General features: G+C 34.4%; 1 protein-coding gene across 1 annotated transcript; it reads left to right on the top strand.

The window, feature by feature from the left end:
• Nucleotides 1-1,914: 1,914 nt before the first annotated feature.
• On the top strand, nt 1,915-23,397 carry LOC148628023 (uncharacterized). The gene is made up of 4 exons (XM_088583362.1): nt 1,915-1,994; nt 5,554-7,236; nt 8,368-8,439; nt 20,992-23,397. The coding sequence occupies exons 2-4, from the start codon at nt 5,560-5,562 to the stop codon at nt 22,765-22,767; spliced, it is 3,525 nt and encodes a 1,174-aa protein (XP_088439488.1). The 5' UTR covers nt 1,915-1,994; nt 5,554-5,559; the 3' UTR covers nt 22,768-23,397.
• Nucleotides 23,398-25,197: the final 1,800 nt, after the last annotated feature.

The raw sequence follows: 25,197 nt of genomic DNA, 5'->3' as shown, positions 1-25,197 counted from the left end.
GTATTTCTTTTTTTTTAATTATCGGTAATCTGGTCTTTTTTCCTTTGATCTTGTTGACAGATATTTCATATTTCAATATTTGAATTTGAAGTCTTCTGCTGTCAATTGCCCCAATCGGAGAGTAACCCAGTCTGTCGGTTTGGAGAGTTAGTGCTCTTTGCTAAAAATTTAAAAAGTCGGGAATATGAATAAGGTCAATTTACCTCCCCATCTTTTTTATGCATGTTTCAAGGTAAATTTATGTACCTCGGTCCGCATATCTTTGTTTTTCAGCTTTACAATAAGACACTCATGGGGTTAATTTAGTATATTTAACATAGTGATACTTACTTTTCAATGTGGTATCACGGTATAATAAATGCATTATTATTACGCTATAAATTTGGTAATATGAAAAAGTATGACGATAAGTATGAAACATTTACAAACAGAGGAGGAAGTCGGCAGATCTAATTGAAGAGATTTGATTATTTGATCACTAAGTCTAATACTTACGTACATCAAGGTTTATAATTGTATGCAAAAATATATTCTATGCTTTGACAAAAAGTAACGAACTTTGATATTCGTTTCGCGTTTCAAAACTTCTACTTTTTCAAAATAATTGTTTTACATCAGAATGTTATAAACGTGTGCCATAATATTTTTTGTAAGATTGCTGTATGGTCATGCACTAAAAATGACGGTCTATTTATTATTAATTAAGTACCATTCTGTGTAAGCATTAGGCAATGGGTTGCATATCACTTTTTTCTAAATCTAATCTTTTTTTTTTATCCCAAGTATATTCAATACATTTAAAAAAAACAACTGAAAAGCTATTTAAATTAATCCTGAAGCATCTGTGACATAAATATTTTTTGCCTGCTTATGTAGGGAATTTTCCAAAGCATATTTCAACTACATTTAACCCATCAATATCTTAAAAAGGCAATTTTTATAAACACTTTGCTACATCATTCTGGAGGTTATGAGGTATAAATACTTAGATAATGTAATACAATATCTGCGTCTCTTTCTTAATATATAACACCTTGTACACATTTTCCCTGATTCTTAGACAGAGAAGTACTTAAAAAAGATACTAAGTTGCAATGGATGATGCACTCGTTAATTATAATTGCAAATGAATTGTCAGAATTTGTATTGAGACACAGTTATAGTACATGCAACGAAGGGAAATCAAGAGAACCAGGATTCTTCAAACGATAATAAAAAAAAAACATTATCCCAGAACAACGACTAGACTGGGTAAAAAGACACATACAACAAAAAACATGAAATAACCATACAAAAAAAAAAAAAACAAAAACACGTACAAAGCAACATAGAAGAGCATGAAATGTTTAAAATACATTGTACTTTCCCAAACATAGTGGGCGGTAGTGATCTTTCACTGACGCGGGGTTATCCCGCTTTGTATGTTTTGCAACCTTTTCATAAACTTGACAGTTTTAATGACTCAATATTTCCACTTTATAAATATTTTGTTACCGACAGTGTAATGTTCAAAAGTTTTTAATCACAGTCATGTTCAACACATGTACTACTAATATCATAATGAACATTATAAACTACATATCTCGCAGTCAATAACAAACGCAACTTTAGTAACATTCAATGGATTAATAAGATCAATACAATTATATATAAAAGAATACAATACACATTTAATTTAGGCATTGATGATATTGATGATCCCGATTACCTGTGTTACTCGGAGTTGGAGTGTTGGCTCATTCAATGTTTAAAACCTTTTTATATCGAGGTATATGAGCTGATAATTCAGGTTTCACCTGTCTAAAATTTCATTTCTTTGTATCAATGAGACAAGCAACTATTTTCTGATCCTATCTAGCGATTTGATACATGTAGTTAAATTGCAACAAAATATTATCACATGTTTATCACACGTACGCACTTTGAACTTGTCCACGTTACAATCCTTATCTGAACATTTGGTGTTCATTTGGACCATCATTTTTCAGAAAAAAGTAAGTTAAATTTTATTCATATTATCAAGTCATTTATTTGTAAAAATAGGGAATTTCTTAAGATAAAACAGTTTTAAACAGGTCTCGAAAGATATGAATATTAAGTATTTCAATGTAAAATATGTTAAAAGTAGTTCAAGGAAGGGAGTAATCGGTTATAGTCCTTGTATGGGGTAAACTTCACATTCTATTGGATATGGATAGGGATTAGGGATTTCCGAACGAGGTGGGATGGCATCTTGAGTTGGAAGAGTTAGAAGAGTGGAAATGTCAGTTTTAAATAATCTTATTTTCAAGATTACACTTTAAATTTAGTTGAAGAAGGAAGTTTAAATCCTGAAGAATTTAGAGATGTGAAATAGCAATTGTCTATATAATTGGTAGTGAACAATGCATTGTTTTCTTTTTCTATGTGGATAATGAGGAGATTTTTTCGTAGCACTGAAGTTTTTGTGGGCAGTTTAAAAGTAAATGCACTTTAAATCCTACTTTTCTTTTTGGAAGCTTCATAACAATTTCAACTCGTCAGGTTAGCTTAGAACTTAGCTAAAGCAAGGCAGGATATCCTACAAATCATTGTTTGTGCTAAAACCACATTCATCTAACTTAATTCCTTTGTAGGCTTAGTGTTTAACCACTAGCAAATCTTAATTCTTTAAATCATCTTGCGCGACCAGCTGAGACCTGTTTCGCTCCAATGTTTTATTACTTCGGGCTGAAATTAATCAAAGATTTCCCCCCTCGAATCCTACATTAACAATTTGAATATTAAACATTATGTCCTTGACGGGATATTTGCTACAGATATTTTTCGTTGATTTAATTTCATTTATGCCCGTATTAAGTTAGGAACATAATGGCTAGTTTTATTTTCCTGTTTTATTCCTGATTTCGGCATGTCATTTGCGATATCTCTCCCCTTTTGATTACACATTCGGTATTTTTTTTTTCAGGACAATATTTAATTATGTACATCTTGTGGTGTTTATACCCCACTCTTTTAAATCTCCATTTTAAGGAAAGAATCCACCACTACAAGGGCTCATTTATGGCCATATAAAGCATTGTGACATTTTCTTTTATTTTTTAGAATTACTGTCTGAACAAATTCAGAGTTCTTTAATATTTATTTTTGAGAACTGAATATTTTTTACTAATTGAAAACTGAAATGTATAGCAAAACTTCTTCATATTAAATCTGAAACAAACCGGATTTTTTGCATTGTAACAATAAATATCTTTCATCTACGAGAATATATGTTTCATTAAACGGTAAACAAACACTTTATTAATAGGTTGGACACTTTATAACTTTAACACCTGTAATGTACAAACTTATGTCTCACTTAAATGGGCTATTGTCAGAAATTATGTGACCTTAATTAAAGACTTAACGAACATAATTGTTCATCCATAAATGTTTTTTTTTTCGAACAAAAGAGGTGATTGGATGTGCATTATTGTTACACTGAAAGGCTGAATTTAAACAATTTAAAAAAGCAACAACCTCCGAGTATTCATGATCGTTACGAAAAACAGTTGTTAAAACTCGATGCGGATGATGATTTTATTTGTTCCAAACTTTGAACAAAATGCTCATTGCAATAGAATATCAAAGTGCTGAGGCACTGAGTCAAGGAAGACCTCAAAAATATTCATGTAACCGAATTGCAAGCTAAAAAAAACTTAGTCATTTTAAGGAGAACCATCTGTTTTAATGAAATGCATATCAATACTGCTTGTTCAGTAATGCATTTATGGATCTTCCTTTCTTTTATAGTTTTTGGTATTTCTGGCTGTGTACGTTTATGTCCTCAAATTTCTTGACACTTTACACCTAAACCAGCATTTCTTCAAAAATATGATCTCCACTGTGAATCACTATCAATATTATATTGATTTTCAAAGTAAGAAAAAATCCACATTTTGAAATTTCGGGTTGGAGATGCATAAAGTAGAAATGAATCCTATGGACTAAGGGAGCTAGGTTGACAAATGATCTAATCTAAAGGGAGAAATGAGAGAAAAAACTTTTCCTTGTTTGTGTTCTCTTTGACAGTAATTTGTAATAGATGAAATGAACAAATATGTCAATATTGTTAGTTTTCAAACAGAATTTACTAAAGCCTGTCCTTGCCATTATTGTCTATATTAGGCCCTGAGTTGAAAATGTCAAACTATATACTTTTTTTACAATAAATAATTACCTTTCTCTAGGAAATTTTTCAATTCAAACAAGGATACAAAAGGTTATCAAAACTACTATGCAGTTTAAAAATCTTTAAACTAAAAAAAAACCTTTGGTTGTACTTCATATATTTTAGCAATTTCAGATTCCAATCAAGATGGAAAGGCAAGGATAAAGAGATGTAGTGAATACAGGAAATATTTTGTCTTTCTATATAACAAATGCACTTTGAATATAAAGCCATCTTTTCTACTTTCCAAAACAAAAAGGTTACTAGTGAACCCATACCCCATGAGTACCACTTTTTGTGATAAATCATTAATGCGCTTAAGCAGAGTGTTTTATACCTGTCTGTCTTCAACAATGTATGTGCATTTTTTTCATTTTTTTTCTGCATAATTGTTTCACCGATATGTATTATATTAAAATACAAGAAACTTTTATGTTTTGCCAACATATAAGTGCTACAAAATCAGACTTCATATTTGTAGTTTTTATTCAGAGATGACACGTACAGGCACTTGAGAATCATGAACTTTGTTTCATGCCTAAATAGTGTCCCAGCACAAAAATAGTCCATTTAAAAACTTCTGACATCTTGTGAATGTTTGACCGGGTTGCTCGAATAACCAAAAACCTCGGTGTTAACCGAAAACCAGATTGAAAATCATAAAACCTCAATAAAACACGTTTGTGGGTGGTATAATTGCTCACTGTGTTATTTAAACACACTTGCAAATAAGTTTTTTATTAGTATTCCAGCACTTTCTAGATACCTAACGAAAGTCTATAATAATCAATATGGCGTCGGTACTTTGAAATTAGTCACTTGTCCTGCTGACGCCATATTGTTTTCGGTTTTTGGAGTTACCGTGTCTGACCTGCGTCAGGTCAATTAGAAAAAAATAGTCCTGTTCGCTAAGACAAAATACAAATAGTTTAAGATAAGCACATAATCATAGAAATATTGCAATTCAACAAATATCACAAAAGCTTTGATGTCATAATACTTCCATCTCTTACGAAAAATAAAGCATCACATATTGATCGGCGGCGGAGCGATATACTAACGTAAATTTGCAAGGTGTAAAGGGGGAGGGTAAAGAGAACAGACCGCGGAATATTTAGGCAGTTCCATGTGGCAATGAATCCCACTTGCCGACGATCTGTAAGTCAAGTTCAGGCTATAAATAGCTTCCTTGACAAAAATGGATACGTCTTTACTTTGCGTAGCACTACCGTGTTTGAAGATACGCACATTAGTAAGATGTGACTTCTGATTCTATAAGATACTAACGTTTGACCTTTAGTATACATGTACTACAATATCGTCAGCAGGGAAAATCTTATGAAAGTATTAATTTATTACAGTACAATATGACCGTAACAACGTGCCAGCCTTGTAAACAGCAAGGAAGAACACTACAAGCGCTTAAATGGTGTATCAACTGCGGAGAAGGGCTGTGTGATCCATGTGTTGCTTATCATAGTGTCCTAAATTGGACTCGTAATCACGATTATTTAGACATTGAAGAATATGAGCAGGAGTCAGAGCTCCTGTCAAAGGTTTCTATAGTATGTAAAATGCATGGAAAGACAATTACCGATATCTGTAATGTGCATGGATGTCCTTGTTGCTACATATGTTATGAAACCTACCATAGTGATTGTAATGTAACTAATATTGCAGAACAAGACATTGAAAACCAGTGGATGGATGCTGAAGTTGAAACGGCTAATAATATTGAACTCATGATGAACCTTTCAAAAGATGTTTGTAAAAATAGATCTGACATTATGGAGAGCCTTGAGAAAAAGTATATGAAAATATTAAGTAAATTACAAAGACACAAGGATGTGATTCAAACGCTGGTGACGACTATTGAAAAACATATTGATACACTTAATCAGATGTATGATGAAAGTAAAAATAGTCTAGCAAGCGAGAAGGATGTTTTCTTTAATTTCGAGATGCGATTGCGAAAAAAACGACAGTCCTTTAAAATTTTAAATAAACTTAAATCGGTGCCCTCTTACCATTTTTTAGTTCAAAGAGAAATACAATCTTTCAGCAAATCTTGTAAGTCTAACTTGGGAGATGAAATTGAAAAATTAAAGAACATTGACTTAGATTGTAAAACCTCTTTTGGAGTTGTTGATGACGGCGATTCAGTTGCATTTACAGCTGAAATAAACTTTGATAACACAAAAAACTGTGACTTTGATCTGTGTTATCCACTGGAAACAGGTTCATCTACTGAGGAAGCTGAAGAGCGACGTCTGGACGATATTGCAAATCAAAAACCCACGAAAGACCAAACACTATCAGAAATAAATGAAGCAATACATGATTGCACAGCAAACGCAAATACTGTGACCGACAAAGATACTGAGACGAATATTGAAGGTGTATCACAAAATTTGCCTACATCAATGGTGAATGAAAAACCAAGTTTGGACTTTTTCTTGCGTTTTCATGTAGACTGGCAAAGCGGGAATACCGATATTCGTTGTATGTGCATTCTCCCAAATGGTAGAACAGATATTGTTCTAGGAGAACGTTCGGGTAGGCGTTTGCTTGTTTATGCAAAATATGGAAACAGAATAAGTGAGTGTCAGTTACCAGGGAAACCGGTATCAATTGCTGCAATTTCGAGCAAAACATTTGCAATTACATCTGGAAAAAGCTTGCTAGTTTATGAATTTATCAACCGGAAATCATTGAAAAAATTGAAAACGATAGATATGCATGACGATTGTCACGGAATTGCAGCTGCGTGTAATATACTTGCAGTGAACTGTGAATCACGAGGTGTAACTATCATCAAAACAGAAAGCGAATTAGCTTCAATAGCTCAGTCAGAGAAAGGTATTCTTCATATGTGTGGAACGAAAGATGGCAAGGTGCTATATGTTAAGGAAGGGTATTCTGCAGTACGTGTAATAGATACGAAGGATTTCACTGACACGAGTTTGACAATTTCTTGCGAGAAAATACTTGGAGCCAATGGTGTGTCTCAAGACGAAAACGGAAACGTTTATATATCATGTGATGTAAGCAAAACAGTCTATGAGTACACCTGCAAAGCTAATAATTGGACTGCCATTCTTGGTGATAAGAATGATATTGGTATACCAAGTCGCATATGTTATGACTCTAAAACAAAAATGTTAGCGTTTGTGTCAAAAGGTGGGAAAGCTGTCAATGTTTACAAAGTGAAAACAAAGTAATAAACTCTTGTTTATTTAACACATACTCAACAAAGAACATTTATCTTTGTCGAACTTGTTGAGAATTAAATTGTAATACTATTGTCTTTTTTCCATCGTAATTTTATTATATCTGATCTATTAGTTGAGAGGACAACCCGGGGAAAGGGGTTTATTTTAAGAATTTTATTCACCCAACAAACACAAACGTGGAACTTTTTTCCTAAAAAGTCAATGGTATATTCAAGTTCATTTTAAGATATTTCTTCGTAGGGTGGTAGCAGTGTACTAATTAATTATTCATGAATTTTAGCCATTGTTTACTTGTAGTGGTCAGTTTATGGCGGTTTTCTACCCCTAACCTTTGATTTTCAGCGCGGATATTATTCATGAGCTTTTTATTTACTTAAAGTACTTTACAATTCAGATTATTTTAGATTTATTGTATATCATATACAATTGTGTTTTGATGATGTCCGTTATATACTTATTTTTTGTCATTTCATAATTTTATAAATTGCCTTTCTTATTTCATACATTGTTTTGTGTCTTTTTTTATGAAAATCAATTGAAGCAGAAGTAGTTGTTCAAGGAGGGAAGGTGACAAAAATCTAATTTTTCGCACTTAAACCGCTCCACTATATATAGTTTCTTTTAAAAGATAGATAACTATTTCAAATTGTCTGTTGCATTTTTGTCTAGATATCTAAAAGTAGATATTGACGTTGCATTTTTCGTCTCTCAGTAACGCTGATAGTCAATAAAATTACGTAATCTAGCTGTTACCGACTTCTTGTTTATAATTCATTTAAACTCCGAAAACATTTGCCAAGTCAGTTTGTTGTCCTCTAATGTTTGACGTACTATATGAATGATAAACAGTTGAACCTTAACTATCAAGGACATATAATGGTATTTTATACACTCGGATATGACTGCTCACAGTGCATAACTTTTTTACTTTTATTTTTAAAGTTCGAGGAAAACAGCGAAGGAGAAAATATAGAAACTGAAACTGCTGTACCGAGTGACATGGAACAAAATGAGGTATGTAGGAACTTGAGTAGATTAGTTGCGCAGTGGAAGCGATTTTACGATTGTTTGTTTATTTATGTAATTGGGAAGCTACACGACGAGCACTATAAAATTTTTCTACGACCATGGTTTCGAATAAAAACGACCCTGCTAATACTACGTTCATTTACACAATATATACATTCACATATTTGAATACAATCTTTACCGATCGAACTCTGATTTTTAACTCAAAAAAACTGTAAGCCAAATCTGAACTAATAAACCCAATTAACCTAAATGTAACGGAAAATTTCCCAAATTACCAAGTTGAACTTTTACTTTCTCAGTGTCTGTCTGATACAGATCATTAAACATGTTAAGCTGCTGACCGCTATCAAAATAATTAATTAGTTCCATGTACTGGATGACCAGACAAACAACGACTATCTTATCTTAACGAGATCAAGGTTACAATTCGATTAAAATTATCAATGAAAATTAAAAGTGAAAAGAAATAAAACTAAGTAAAAAACGTGATCTAAACACATATGAAAATTGAAGTCAAAAATACAATTGTCTTCTAAACATTCTCCCCTTTTTGATTGAGCCTAGCCAATCAACACAAATAAAAATAAAACAAAATAAATGAAAATATTTGATAGTCTATAATCCATAAGTATAGCGATAGTCCATGTAAATGGAGAAAATTAAAGTCACTGCTTATCTATTGTTATTTCACGTTAAATTCAAGTCAATTAACTTCCAACGGGCACAGTTTGGTAATTGGTCGCACTAAAACAGTTTGTCCAAGTCTAATTTTGGCGACTCGAACATGATTGTCCTTTCCTGGGTACACCTCGATGATTCTGCCTAACTGCCAATGTCTTCGTAGAAGATTGGGATTCATTACAAACACAATATCATTGGGTTTCAAGTCCATTTCAGTGTCAGTCCATTTATGTCTTCTATTTAGTCCTGGTAGCAACTCTTTAATCCATCTTTGCCAGAAATGTGAATTCGACGCTATTGTTTACATGGGTTAAAGTCAGTTGTATGAACGGTCTCTGGTGCAAAACCTCCTCCGATTTGTCCATATAAGAAATGGTTAGGCGTTAACGGCAGGTCATCTCTGGAATCTGCCGACTGGTATGTGAGAGGACGCGAATTAATGAGTGCTTCAGCACTGATAGATGCAGTTAACAACTCTTCCTCTATAATGTCCGCATTTCCTAATATGGAATAAATTGCTTTCTTTCCGGCTATCATCATCGGTTAATGTACGCCTCCAAAGTGAGGCGCGAGAGGGGGATTGAAATGCCACTTTTATTCGACGTATTGTCACATATTTTGTCTTTATCTAATAGTGAAACTAGTTCCTGTAATTCCTTGTTTGCACCGATAAAGTTTGTTCCATTGTCCGAAATAACTTCTTGTGGTATTCCACGTCTACTGGCCATTCTATAAAACGCGTTTAGAAAAGAGTCAGTATCTACTTCAAAGGCAACTTCCAAATGCACGGCTCTCGATGCCAAGCACGCAAGTAAACACACACATCTCTTTTCACGTCTCTTTCCTCGACCCTGCACTGTTATAAACGGACCACCATAGTCCACTGCGATACGCGCAAATGCATGTATTTTCGTTGTGAAATGAATGAACGGTAAAGGAGCCATCACGCTCTGCTGTTTTCGCCTTTCTCCTACGACACGTATAGCACTCATTTTCGCACTCACGTATTTCCTCTGTGATGGATATAATCCAATATTTAGCTGACATCATGGATAATGTTTGATTTGTACCGCACACATCTCTACCTTTGTCATGGTAGTATTTCACGATTAGTCTTGTCACGCGACTTATCCTCTTAAGTATTATAGAATATCTAGTGTCATACGGCAAGAAATCTGCATGTTGAAGACGCCCGTCACATCTAAGTAGTCCATATTCATAGATTTTCGTTTTTAAACTTAGAATTTACTGCCCTTACTTTTCTTTCATAATCGAATTATAATCCTCTAGAAATTCACATCTCTGCGCGTCGCGCACAATTTGAGTCTCTGCCTCTATAATTTCATCTACACTAAGTCCACCTTTTCTACGTAAGTCACGTGTAAGTCTACAAATTTCAACGAATCTGTTAACCCATGAACGAACACGAATGACTCTCAACCAGCTCGAATGATGTTCTGGATTTTAACGCCAATCCTTCTCCGATACAAACACAATTTTCATTGTAAATATTTTCACTGTTCTTAGCAGTCTCTAATTTAGCACCCGATTTAGCGCTTTTAACTTCTTTGTTGCACGATAGTCCTTTGTAAATACGACATTCAGGCCAGTCATATTCTTGTTTCGATAGAAAGTCTGGACCTTCCCACCATATAATGTCCGATTTCAGCTGATTTACAGCACTGCCTCTCGATACCAGATCCGCGGGGTTTCATTTCTTAGTACGTAGCGCCACTGTGTAGGACTCGGATCTTTCCAATGCGATTCGCGACAAACGGCTTGAAGTCTCTGCTTCGACCACGTATCCGCCGTAAAACATCCATAGAATCTTACCAAAACACAAGTTGTTCCGTCGGTATTCTGAGCGGTTCCGCAACGGAAAGTGCAAGTTTTAATCCTAAAACAGCGGCCATTAACTCTTATCTCGGAATACTAACTGCAGTAATTGGTGCAACTTTCGATTTCGATGCAATAATTCTTGTCGAAATTAATCCATTCTTATACTCGATTCGCATATACGAAACGGTACCATACCCTTCTTCAGACGAATCAACGAATGTATGAATACTAGTGTGAATAATTTCCTCATTTAGATCTACAACTTGTAAACACCTTTGAACTTCGATTTGATTCAGATCATTAAGCTCTTTAAACCAAGATTTTTCTTCACACATTAAATTTTCATCTAGTAAATGATCCCAATTATATCCAGTTAACCACATTTTTTGAAGCAGCATTTTAGCTCTCACTATGTACGGCGAAATAAATCCAAGAGGATCGAATAACATAGCCACTTTTCTCAAGAAATTTCGCTCTGTGTACACAAAGTCCTCGCATGGAGGATTCACATTGAACGTGAATAAATCTACATTCGCTTTCCACATAATTCCCAAGGTTTTCACAGTAGGCAAAGTGCCATCGTCAAGATTAACTTCGGACGCGCGATCTTCCATCGGACTAAATTCTAACACTGTCTCTGAATTTAATAACCATTTGCGTGCGTACATTCCAGCTTTACACAATAAGTCCGACAATTGATTATACAATAATATTCCCTCATGTTCATTCATTACTGAATCCATGCTATCACCAATGTAAAATGAATGAAGTACGGTTTCCGCGGCTCGCAACTGGATTCTTTCTAAATCGCAATAGAACAACAAATAAATCCCTCTGTAATTTTGGACCTTGATGAATGACACTATTTAACGATGTATTTTCACTTTGCGGACGCGTCGAATACGATCATTGTCTTTGTAGTCTCCTTGTCTGGTCTTACAACTGGAAAGTGTGATAAATACCATTTTCCCGATTTCGTCACCTCTACTTCGCCTGGCACTTTACAGACGTAACCTTTGTCAAGATACTTTTCAATAGTTTTAACGTAATCGTTCTTCACAGTCGTATCCTTAATTAACCTCTTCTCAGTATTCTCAAGTCTGCGATAAGCCATATTATAATTGTCTGGCAAATTAGCAGGGTCACTCTTCCAAGGCAAGGCTACTTCATAGCGACAATCTTTGAAACACATTGATTGTTCAACAATTTTGACAGCTTGTTTATCTTCGGCACTTAACATCTCATTCTTATCGCCCCCGTGTAGGTCCGGGTGGTGTCAAAAGACTAGGCCTGCCGCAGCGATAAGCTTGTCGTAAAAGGCGACTAAATAGTGCTCAGAACCCTAGCCGGGGGCGAGGGCGCTCTGCCCACAGAGCAACTGGGTTGTGTGCCCCAGGTGGTGGAATGGGGTACCCCTGGCGTGTTACATGTTGGGGTTGTCAGGCAATAATACGGAAAACCTGACCGCAAACCACAGTGGTGCACCGTGTCGGGAAAGATGCCACGTCATTTCATCATCATTTCATGTTCATCGCCCGAATATAGCTGACATATTGCTGCTCGGGCGTTAAACCCCAACAAACAAACATTCTTATCGATCGGTTTGACGTGTTCAATGTCCCAGAATTTCTTTAATAATTAATCGTATACATTCGATTCATTTATACTTCCGACGAAGATGTGTAATTGTAATGTGTCAGATTATCATTAGTGTCTGGATTCCCAATACACGTCTATCCAAGGGGAGTCAATCGTGCTATCGGCTCGCCTGATTTACCATGAATATCCTTGTACGAATAATGTAAATCGGCGTAATCCAAACCAATTAACATATCAACTTTAGGCTTCGAGCCTATGTCCGGAAACTGTATACCTGTAAATGTTCCCACTTAAAACTATGCTGTCGCCAATCTATGGGTCTCATATTCCCGGTCACCTTGTTTGTCGTGAAAACTACGATTCGATTTCTTGTTCTGCCATTCACACTTTCACTTTCGAACTCAACTGGCATTGTTTCAAACGATTCACATTCATCATTTAAAACATTTATTGTCATAGTTTGTAACTGTCCATGGTGACCTAACTCTGCAGCTACATCCGAATTAATATAAGTCTTTGTACTAGCATCATTGAGTAGTGCGTTCACTTACAACTTTCGATTGCCATTTCTGACGATTACTGGTACAGTTCTTAAAATTACATTATTTACCTTTTCTCGGTCTTTAGCGATTAACGTTCTTTTTTAACACTCCCCTTCAGTGTTCGGCTCTGTAACACTTTTGAATATTTCTGAATGTCTGTGCACCTTGTTATTGTCCACTCGCCTGCGTTGATTAAAGTTTTTAGTCCTCTCATAATGTAACATTCTATTATGAAGCTCCCTACAACCATCGATTCCACATGTTCTACTTCTTGGACACCTTTGTCCGAGATGATTATCTCCCAAAAACGATAGCAATGTTTATGCTCCCTTGTAACATTCCACCTTTTTTGCACATCCATTCTTTTGAACAATTCGCAGTTCCACACACCACGCGGCTCATTATATACTTTATATAGTTGTCTACAAGCATTTCTGTCTGTGTTTTCAGTGTTACCGACGAACGTTCTGTTTGTACCTGGTCTCGGACGCCTAGAGTCACAAGTTGTCTAATCCTCGGAAAGTTTCGCTCGCGATAGTTTGGAATTCCCCTTCCTGAATTATCCACTCTCTTAACGATTCGATTGATTCCGGTTTCCCTTTCTCGACTACCCATCTATGGTACTACGCAAGCATATACTCAGGTAATTTATTGTACAACGATCCATTACCAAGTTCTTCTCTATGACCCGCATCCTTTAGGTTTGAAACAGTTTTGTCAATTAAATCTACAAATTTGTCAATGTCTCTTGAATTTCCCACTCGAATCGGTTTGAAAGTTTCTATCTTCCTCTAACGTGCGATCTGTCGTCATTTACCTCCATATTTACGCTCCTATCTGTCTTTTGCAGCCACGTACGCTGATTCCGAATATCCAAGATTTTCGACCACTTTTAATGCTTCTCCCGATAAGTATTTTTTTAACTGCAAAAGTTTATATTCAGGTGTAGCTGGTGTTTTGTCCATACACGACATGAAGGCGGCCCTCCATGCTTCATAACTTCGTTTGTCACCCGAAAATATTGGAATCGCAAATCGTTTCAACCTCCACATGTCATTTCCGATTTCGATACGATTGTCACTTTGAACTTCAACTGGTATGTCATGATTAATTCGATCTGCTTATTGTCCAATGTCATCTGTAAGTTCATATCTATTGTGACTATCATCGGCAACTGGAACATCTTGTCTATCTAATTTCTTCTCTATAGTTCGAGGCACGCGATGAAACACTAGAACCGTCTTTTGTACTTATCAAAACGTTTTGACATTCATTTATCGCTTCAGAAAATTCTAATTCCGTTTGTTGTAGTTCTTTTGCTGTTTTCCGCACATTTAATATTTCGTTTCTCTTCTTGTACTCGTCATGAAATAATTCCATAATGTTCATAGCATTTTCTTATGCATTTGTAAGTTTTTGTCTTATTTCTTTGATGGTATCGCGATCTGGAATTTCTAAGATCTAGCTCTCAATTGCTCATTTTCGATTAACGATCTCTAAATGTCAATATTAATTCCGATTATGAATTATAATTTCGATACGATTTCGATAAGTCTGTTTTGTCCATATTATCCACGCTCTGCTACCAGAAAATGGAGCAGAGTAGTAGCGCACTGGAGGCGATTTTACGATTTTTTGTTTATTTATGTAATTATGAAGCTAGACAACGACACCTATAATCTTTTTCTACGACCATGGTTTAGATTAAGAACGATCCTGCTAATACTACGTTTATTTACACAATATATACATTCTCAAATTTGAATACAATCTTTACCGATCAAACCCTGATTTTTAACTCAAAAAAATTATAAGCCGAATCTGAACTAATAAACCCAGTTAACCTAAATGTAACGGAAAATTCCCCAAATTACCAATTTGAACTTTTACTTTCTCAGTGTCTGTCTGATACAGATCATTAAACATGTTAAGCTGCTGACCGCTATCAAAATAATTAATTAGTTCCATGTACTAGATGACCAAACAACGACTATCTTATCTTAACTAGATCAAGGTTACAATTCGATTTCTATGTAAAATTATCAACGAAAATTAAAAGTGAAAAGAAATAAAATTAATTAAAAAACGTTATTTAAAAACATATTAAAATTGAAGTAAAAATATAGTTGTCTTCTAAATAGGTACAGTTGTGATCACTTCTAACCTCTCTTCGATCCTGTCAGGATTCGCTGTCATAGAACAGTTCTAAACTGTCAGAAACTGTTCTGACCTCTACACGCCTTGTCAGGGTCTGTCAGAGCTTCGGACAAGTTCTGCCATAATTTGTCATGGTCCTGACACCCTCCTGTCAGGAAATGTTATAAGTAGAGCAGAAACGTGGATTAGAAGTGTTCCTGACAGATTCTGACAGTCATTAGCTCGAAAATACTTCTCTGACTGAATTACATACAGTACATGTACGTGATGACGAAAAAAAGGCGTAGCACCCGAATCCCGATTCGTACGACGGGAAGAAAGCCTTGCTATGTTTAAACTTGATTTTTTCAAATTTTTACCCAGCTTTAATGTACGGCATGCAGTACCAACAAAAGTTATTGCCTGCCGTACTTGCTACGCCCCTGTTTGCCATGTTTTAAAAAATTGGACTAAATTCTAAATTTTTAGTTGCAGATATAGACACCGGTATGATACAGATTACCTATATATATTGACATTTTTAAATAGTTTATACAGAAATTTTATACCTTTATGGAACTTTAAAGTGTTCACGCTCATACAATGTGAATGAATTAGACATTTTGAAGAATTTTGACCGAAATATATTAGTCGCAGTCACCCACATGGTAGTTATATTACAAAACAAATAGCATTTTAGTCAATAATTTTAGGCTCTCATGGAAATCAAAAGTGCTCCCACTCATACATTTTGCAAGAATAAGATTTTTTAAAAGAATTTTGATTCAAACAAATGTGTCACAGCCTCCCACATGATAATTATGTTGATAAATTTAGCATTTTAGTCACTAATTTTAGACCCTCATGGAAATTAAAAGTGTGCGCACTCATACATTTTGCAAGAATATGACATTTTTGAAGAATTTTACTCAAATTAATTTGTCACAGCTACTATATAACAGTTATATTGAAAACAAATTTAGCATTTTAATCATTAATTTTAGACCCTCATGGAAATTACAAGTGTGGGCACTCATACATTTTGCAAGAACATGACATTTTTAAAGAATTTTGACTCACAAAAATGTGTCGCAGCGACCACATGATAGTTATTTTGAAAAAAATAGCATTTCAGTCATCATTTTTAGACCCTCGTGGAAATTAAAAGTGCTCGCGCTCATGGATTTTGCAAGAAAATGACATTTATAAAAAAAAAATTGACACAAACTAATGTGTTGAAGCCACTGCATGGTATTTATATTGAAAACATCAGTATGTTAGTAATTAATTTTAGACACTCATGGAAATAAATTGCTCATACTCATATATTTTGCAAGAATATGACATTTGTAAAGAATATTGACTCAAATAATGTGTCAGAGCCACTGTATGATAGTTATATTGAAAAAAAAAATGGCATTTTAGTCATTTATTTTAGACCCTCACTCATACATATGCTGGAATATTACATTTTTGTAGAATTTTGACAGTCACCCACATGATAGTTGTGTTGAAAAAATAAGCATTTTAGTCAATAGTCTTAGAATCTCATGAAAAAGAAAACTCATATATTTTGCAGAATGTTTAGTGACATAAAGGTGTCACAGTCACTGATATGAAACAAACATTTTTAGTTTCTACATTTTCTTCATATAAGATTATTTAGGGAAATTGGAACTGTTATCACTCATAATCGTTGGCATATTGAAGAATTTTAACCGAAATATTTATGTATCAGTTACCCATTTCATGCAAACTTGTCAATTTTAACAATTTTTAGAATGATTTGTGACCTTTATGTTATTAAAAGTAGCTTTCACTCAAAAAGTACTTTGTCAATCTTGAACTTCGTGAAAATTACCAAACATATGAAATATATCTGTTAGGACTTTTACACTTAGAACAGAAACATAGACCTTTAATTTTATAATAAAATAATTTGATTTTATTAATATCACAGATGTATGACAGAATGTAAAAAAGTATATATGTAAACAATGATACATTTTGAATGATGAGTGACTGGATCGATCGACGAAAATTGGAACATGAATAACGATCGAGTGATTGTGGGATGATGATCACGACGGGCTCTCTATATATATAATTGGAAATTCAATGTAAATTTTGAAATCAAGATGTGTTTCCTAATCGGGTTAGCTAATTGACATTAGTCACACAATTTCATTTATTAATCGCGGACTTTCTGTTCTAAATTACGTGACACAGAATAGAAAAATTTAGTTTCATAAACTGTCCAGTAGTATGACACTTTAGAACAGCTTTTCTATTTTATTTGTCACGACCCAGGACTGTTTCTGTCAGGATCTGTCAGGGAATAGGGCAAAATGTGTCCTGACCCAGGAAAGCCTCTGTCAGACCCTGTCAGGATCTGTCGGGATTTCTGTTCTATCTGCAGTCGTATAACAGAAATCCTGACAGATTCTGACAGAATTTAAGAGAGGTTAGAAGTGATCGCAACTGGAGGCTAACTTTAATAAGTAATCATCGGCACCAAGATTCTAGCGGAAATCAAAATAATGTAATCCAGGAACAAAGATCAGACATGGAAAACAGACATACACAATAATGAAATAAATCATGCTTGAAATTAATCGTCTAAAAAATTTCTTTACATTACATGTAGCAAATTGTATAAGGTCCTGGTATCGTAGACCAATATGATTCATCTAGTTGAACTTTTGCAACTTTCTTCCGCTCGATTTGTTAGCCTCGCATGACATCTGCACCGACTTTTAGTACCCTGCGTTTTGATCCGATTGAACTTTTGTTTCTTTTATCCCACCAATTTATTCAGATATTGACCTGCTTTCAGGCCCATATATTTCCAATGCGTCTAGTTGATCTTTTGTTTCTTATACAAGGATGCACGATATTCCGCACTGGTTTCTACTTGTATTTGATATTCTGATGTTGTAATTCTTAATTCATCTGCACGATCTTTGTTCCGAAATCCTCTCTATAAAATTCCATTTACAGGTGTCACATCTGTGTTCTGGTTGGCTTTTTTCTTTCCTCCAGCTGGTCTACCACGAGGTCTTTTGGGACCTCTTTTTCCTTTGACGGTTCATTTTTTGGTTTGCATTGTGCACGTTCTGTGGTCCATTGCACGTGTATGGTATCACGTCTGGTGATCTTTTCTAAATGAATCCCTCGACAGGGAACTATCTTGTAAATCTTTATTGCTCCAGGTGCGTCCATCTCCTTTCCGAGTCGACCAAGAAGTGACCACATATACTTTTTTCATCCAAGAACACATCCTGAATTTCTCATGGGAAAATGTTGCTTCTCAATCTCAAATTATCGGGAGTGCCCTGTTTCATGTTGATCAATAAATATCCGTGGGGTTTGGCTGTGGCATACTCGATGGTTCTATGACACTTGTTTTTGTTGAACAGATTCTGAACCAGCAACATGACACTTATATTTTTATGGTGAGAATATTTCGTGAAGAGATGCAAGATAGATTCAGTGACCGAATTCATCATATCGTCTAGAACAAGCAAGTGTCTCTCTATGGTAATCCAAGGTGTCAAGGTCAGGGAGTCCTTGTACAAAGTCGATATCGTCCATGGTTCCTTAAATAGTCTGGTACACATCGTAGCACCACATTATCCAATCGGGTCTAGGCATTATCATGTGTTTCACGTTTTGTACGAATCGGCGAACAAACATCGTTTTTTCCACTTCCGGTGGGTCCTGCTATGACACTGGTAAAGGGATGGGCCCACGGCATGTAATGGTGGTCCAAGTATCCTTTGGGTACGTAGAAAGCAAGCGGATCGTCTTTCGGGTGTATAAAAAGTTTTCGTCAGCTGGGTCCTTGGGCAAGCTTTCTTGAGTCTCATCCTGGATCGATTGTGGCGTAGCCCTTTCATCGAAGTGTAAGGGTCTTTGCGTAGTCCATTCACCAAAGTATCTTGTTTTTTTTCTTTTCTCAAAGCATATGGCTGTAGTTATGTCACAAGATTACTAAATGGGGAAGAAATAAAAAATGGTTTATTGAACAGAAAATTGAGCAGAACCCGGATTTGAAAAAAAGACGACACCCCGATGAATGGAACAATAAATATGAATTGTAAATAAAATATAAAAGAAAAAAATCTTGTTGTAAAATAAAACTATAATAAAAAAAAGACCTACTTACAAGACAAAGTAGCTCAAAACCGATAACACCCACAATACTTAAGCAAAAAAAGGGGCGAAGGTAACAAACCACGAATGAAAATATGGAGAGAAAGTTCATAAAATTTCATAGTTCAATGGTTTGCCCCTATAATGGGTCAAACCTAGTACACGCAACATGTAAACATTGAAAGTATGAAAAAGAAATATGTTTACCCGATAGAGCCTCATAACACGGTTTGAGTTTGAGTATAAGAAACTTGAAAACATACTATAGCAGTAAAAAGTTTAATCACCTTATAATAACAAAAGAAAAACATTAAACGAGCACTCAAGTCTCAAACTTAAACAAAAAAAGGGCGTAGGAAACAAACTACGAATGAAAATATGGAGAGAGAAAAAATCAACAAATCACTGGTTTACCCAATAGAACCCCATAACGGAGGTCAAATCAAGTACACGCGAAATGTAAATATTGTAAATATATATTAAAAAAAAAAGAAATCGGTTTACCCGGATAAAATCGATGAAAAAAAAAATTGTGTGTTTGTAATAGGTGATGAAATGGTCGACTTTAAAAATCTAACTATAATAAAAATGAAAGGCAATACACCATTCAAAGTCTATTAACGTTCCAAATGTAAACATCAATTGTAAACTTTACAATTTTCAGAATAATCATTAGTGGTTAGTCAAAGTTTCAAACTCAATACAAAATATTATACATAATTAAACAAAAATAATGAAAACAACGATAAAACTTAATGTCCGAGAGGTAAGCATTACCCAACACGTCCTTACACCTGTAATGTATTCACAAAGCGCAATGAAAAAGGTTAACAATCAGTACATGGGCTATTGAAATCACCAGTAAAATGGGAAATTTCAAACATCTGTCTAATCCGTGAGACATCTATTTAAATTACAAAATTCATTGAACACAAAGAAATTCAAATCAAAATTTAAAATCAATTCAAAGTGCCCATTCAATTTGACATTATTACACAAAGACAATGGAATTACAAACAAATAATTGACAAAAAATAATTAAAAAAGACAATTAACGTTAATGAAAATGTAGAATTAAAAAAGCAATATAAACAAAGAATGATAACTCTTGTCATAATACACCCCCTTTTTTAAATACTTATCTGTTTACACCATACTATATAATGACACTAATTAGGATACTTAATGTGGATATCTATGGAGATCATTTCCTCCCTCTCAACCTTTAAGACCCTTCCTTCCTACCTCTAAGGGTCCCTATGTTCCCCTTATTGGTCTCCCATTTGTCTCGTACGGGTCTACGACTACCGGATGTGACGTCATGCGCATAAGGGCTAATCCACCCGAGAAATGCCAATGCTAGAACTTATAATATTCTACTAATATTGCAGTCAAAGGTGTAGAGCCGACTTTGATAGTACCTGGACTTATCTAAACATAGATTTTGACCTTCATCTACACAAGGTTTAATTTGTTTTAATATTTGTAGATGTACGGTGATTAAACCACAATACAATTATGTATTTCATGCAGTTAAATATACATTATCATTATAGGGATTTTTAAAATCTTTTCTTTGCAGAGTTACTGTCAACCTTGTTACAAACTAGATAAACCGATCCAAGCAGCTTCTTGGTGCGTGCAGTGTAAGGAAATATATTGCACGCAATGTCATCAATACCACAAAGCACTTTCATCAACTAAGAACCATTTACTCATAACTATTGGAGAGTATCAACAACTGTTTACAATTCTACCAGGCATATCCTTAACCTGTGCAATACATGATCGAGAATTCACGCGCTATTGCAATGAACATGATAACCTATGCTGTCGAAGTTGCACTATGGATAGTCATGGTTCGTGCAAGCTTGACAGAATCGAGGACATAGCTGAAAAAGTAAATGAAACTGATCTAAATAATCGGATAATAAATACAATGAAGTCAATTGATATAATCTTAAAAAACCGATCTGAAAATTTAGAACTGTTGAATCGAAAACGAGAAAATTTCATTATGCTTCTCAGAGACAAGAAACAAAAGTTGGTGCGTTTACTTGAAATATTAGAAACAAAACAGATTCTTTTTGATAGCGAATACAATGTAAGAAAAGCGGAAATAGAAAGTCAAATAGATTACTTTACAAGAAAATCTAAATCATTTGAGGAAAAGAAACAAAGTCTTAACACCGTTCAAAAGCTTAAATCATTGTCAGCTTGTTTTCTGTCAGTCAACAAGGAACTATACAACTTAACTATTAAAGATGATAAAGAAGTTCAAGAAATGATTCTATCGATTAATAACATCGACTGTGTTTTTGATATTCAGTTTTCAGTTACGGAAAACGACATAAGTTTTGAGGACGTAATCAGATTTAAAACAACTGCATACAAATCACAAGAAGAGACACATATGATGGAAAATGGATCATCTACCGTACAAGAAGAACAACACACAGTTTTACCAATTACGTCCTTACGACCTGGTATTCCATCAACCCTATCACCTGTAACGGAAGTTGCATGTTTACGAAAAGATTCTAGAAAGACTTATGTGAAGGAAAAGGACAATGCTGAAAATAATTGTCGATTTTCTTTTTCTTTTGCGCGCAAAAATTATTTCTACGCCGAGGGGAATTCAAAGGTTTTGAACATTTTATTACGTTGTGTTGGGTTGCTTCCCGAGAATCATGTTATTGTCGGAGAATATACAAATCCAAGACTGATGATTTTTACCAAGACTGGCATCAAGATTTGTCAAATGGGTCTTACGAATGGACCAGAAGCCATAGTATGCGAAAAACAGAATGTCTTTGTTACATCGGGAAAATATGTAATAATGCTGAATGCCGGGAATCTAAACCAACTACATGTTACTCGAAGAGTAGAAATGAACAATACCTGTTTTGGCATTACACTCCTTAATAAAAGTTTATTCGTAAATTGCGAGAATTTGGGACTTAGAGTCATTTCACAGTCCGGATATAAGGCATACACACACGCACAACTAACAGGCAAACTTGAAATATGCACAAGCTTGAATAAAACCGTTGTTTCTGTAAAATGTGACATTGATGTAGTAGAATATTTCAATATTGTATCAAAAGATATTTCAAAAGTAACCTGTCCTAATATGACGGGCGCTAGCGGGATAACATCAGATGGAGATGGAAACATTTTTATATCGTGCAATAGGTCAAATACTATATACGTTATAGACAAAAGGGGTAATACGTCAGTTGCCACCTTTCACCATGCGTTGTTCAAACCAAAGGATCTTGTTTATGATGAACAATGCGATGACTTGATAATTATAAATGACAATGGTCAATCTATTTGCACATTTCATAAAGAGTAATATTTTATATTAGGTTGATATAGATTCACATCTAAAACATATCTAGTAATAAATCGCCTGAAACCATGCCGAACATGGTTTTTATGGAAGGGGGTATCCGCCATAAATATGCTTCTTTCAACTTTGTTATTTGCTCATTTGTTCTCTGTATTTTCTTTCTTTGTTAATCGAAGATTGTTTAAATGTAATTTCGTGAAATGGATTTTTTAGCACTGTAACTTGCAGTTTGTACGTATCTTACTTTGCTTAATGACGTTTCTTTTTTCTGTAACATCTTTCTTTTACATTTCTACAATTATTAATATCAGTGTTCTGTAATTATCAAATAATGACTGTACTAGCTGGCCACACTACCTCTGTAAATGTCTAAAAGCTTTTTTGTAGATAGTTATCCCATAGTGTCATACAACTATCTGGTAAAAAAAAATATTTCAGGACTGATTTTACCATAGTAACGGCCACATCTTTATTTAAGGTTGTGCATCCAATATAAAAGGGCAAAAAATGTAATTTTTACTCATTTTTGCATGAAATACCAACTGTTTCAGTTAAATGTTACCGTTGAAAGTTTTTTTTTTTCTTAAAAACTTTTATATTTTGAGGTTATATTTAACATATTTCTTTCAATGATTGTTTTGTTGTTGATGAAGTAATGCTGTGCAATAAAAATCAAGATTTTGGCAATTAGCCAAAATTTTGAATTTGACTAAAACTGGTAACATCAGTCCAAACAGATAAAAAGAAAAGCAGGTTTATGTTTTAGATAGTTTATTTGATAAATTGACAGTTTCTCAGGAAATCCAGTTATCACAGATTTACTCATACATGTAACAAAATACGCGGCTTCTTGTCAAAATCCCAGAAATTCATAAACAATTTAAGTTTATATGCGATTACAAACACGGTTGAATTCTGTATTAGTGGCTTTACTGGGGTCTTCATATTCAATACGACGAAAAATATATGGCAAACCATTTGATTTCATGTTTGGAAAAGGGAGAGTTCAGGATGTTTCCTAAATCACTAATGGGTCAAGTAGGTAAGGTGAAATCAAAACCTGCAAATGTAGAAGTGAATTGCGATTGTGGTGAGGACGATGGTATTGAGGACTATAAAATAGGGTTAAAAGCTGTAGTGTTTGGAAACATACACCTTGTACAGATGCTATGTATAGTTTATTACTCAGACACAATAATAATAAGTACAGAGAACAAATTCAATACAGCTTACATAGATACATAGTATACATAAGAAGATGATTACTGTGTATGTTTTGGAAGGAATAATATTGAGTCACAGTCATGATGAGTTTCTATATACATAAAGTTAGAGAACTACCTTGGAGACAACATCTTTGTAATTTGTCGCATAAGTTTACACAAATTGTTGAGAACAGAAGCTGATTATCAAAGCCTTAGACTTAAAAATATTTGGTCTTTTAACAATTTTTTCTGCAAGAATAATTTTTTTCTGTCACTATCAAACGATGTGCACTTAAACAAATAATGTAACTCATCCCCAATATCTCCCGAAATACATAAATGACATTTTCTATTTTTCTGCTTATATTTTGTCAACGCCCAATTTCAATGGAAAGGTTATTATTCAAGGTTCTAACTCTACAAAGAGTAATAACATTTTTGTTTGTCATCTCAAATTCTGAAACAATTTTCAATTCCAAAATCTTTTTTATGCAATCTATAATTCAGAGATTCAGGTGTGTTTTTAACTTTTGAGTTCCACGACTGTTAAAATTGATCTAAAAGGCTTCGCTTAATTGTCAATAATATCCAAGATTCATTATTTTTGTGTTGTTTGTTCCAAACAAGACAAACCACACTCATCCATATTGATTTAGCCTTTTTACCCAGAATATTCTATCGCCATATTTTTTTGGGCAAAGTTAGATAAAATTGCAGGTAGCTTCAGATTTTCCAGTAACAAATTTAAGCCAAAAGTTAATGACCCTCAGTTTAATTTTTATTCCAATGGATATCTGCCTAATTCCCAGGAGGTAAACCATAAAATCTGGGATTGACTTTTTGACACGCATTAGGGTCTTACACAAATTTAGATACACCCTTTCTATAACGGTATTATGTTCAATGCCCCAAACTTCGCAACCGTATAAAAGAATAGGTCATATAACTCGGTCAAATAAATATAACTGGCATTCCAGGATTAAGTTGTATAATCTGTAGTATGTAGAACATCGTACATGGCTCGATTTGCTTTTTATACGTTTGTCTTTTTCGCTTTTGATAAGCTACCTGTTCTTGACAACAATATTCCTAAATAATTGAAACTATCAACCGTATCAAGAGATGCATCATTGTACATTGTACTTAAAACTTCACAACAACAACTTTACTTTTGCTAACATTGGCTTTAAGTTTCCACAATAGGCAATAGCCATAAGGCGCATAAAGT

The sequence above is a fragment of the Perna viridis genome, chromosome 1 (genome assembly GCF_037379345.1).
Source record: "Perna viridis isolate PV_CMFRI_1.1 ecotype Kerala chromosome 1, ASM3737934v1, whole genome shotgun sequence".
Classification (NCBI taxonomy): Eukaryota; Metazoa; Mollusca; class Bivalvia; order Mytilida; family Mytilidae; genus Perna; species Perna viridis.
This window is presented reverse-complemented; position numbering and strand designations above follow the sequence as displayed.

Coding starts and splice junctions, on each gene's coding strand:
- LOC148628023 (XM_088583362.1), top strand. CDS start 5,560: ATGACCGTAACAACGTGCCAGCCTTGTAAACAGCAAGGAAGAACACTA. Junction 7,237..8,367: donor ACGTTTATATATCATGTGAT/GTAAGCAAAACA, acceptor TTATTTTTAAAG/TTCGAGGAAAACAGCGAAGG. Junction 8,440..20,991: donor GTGACATGGAACAAAATGAG/GTATGTAGGAAC, acceptor TTTTCTTTGCAG/AGTTACTGTCAACCTTGTTA.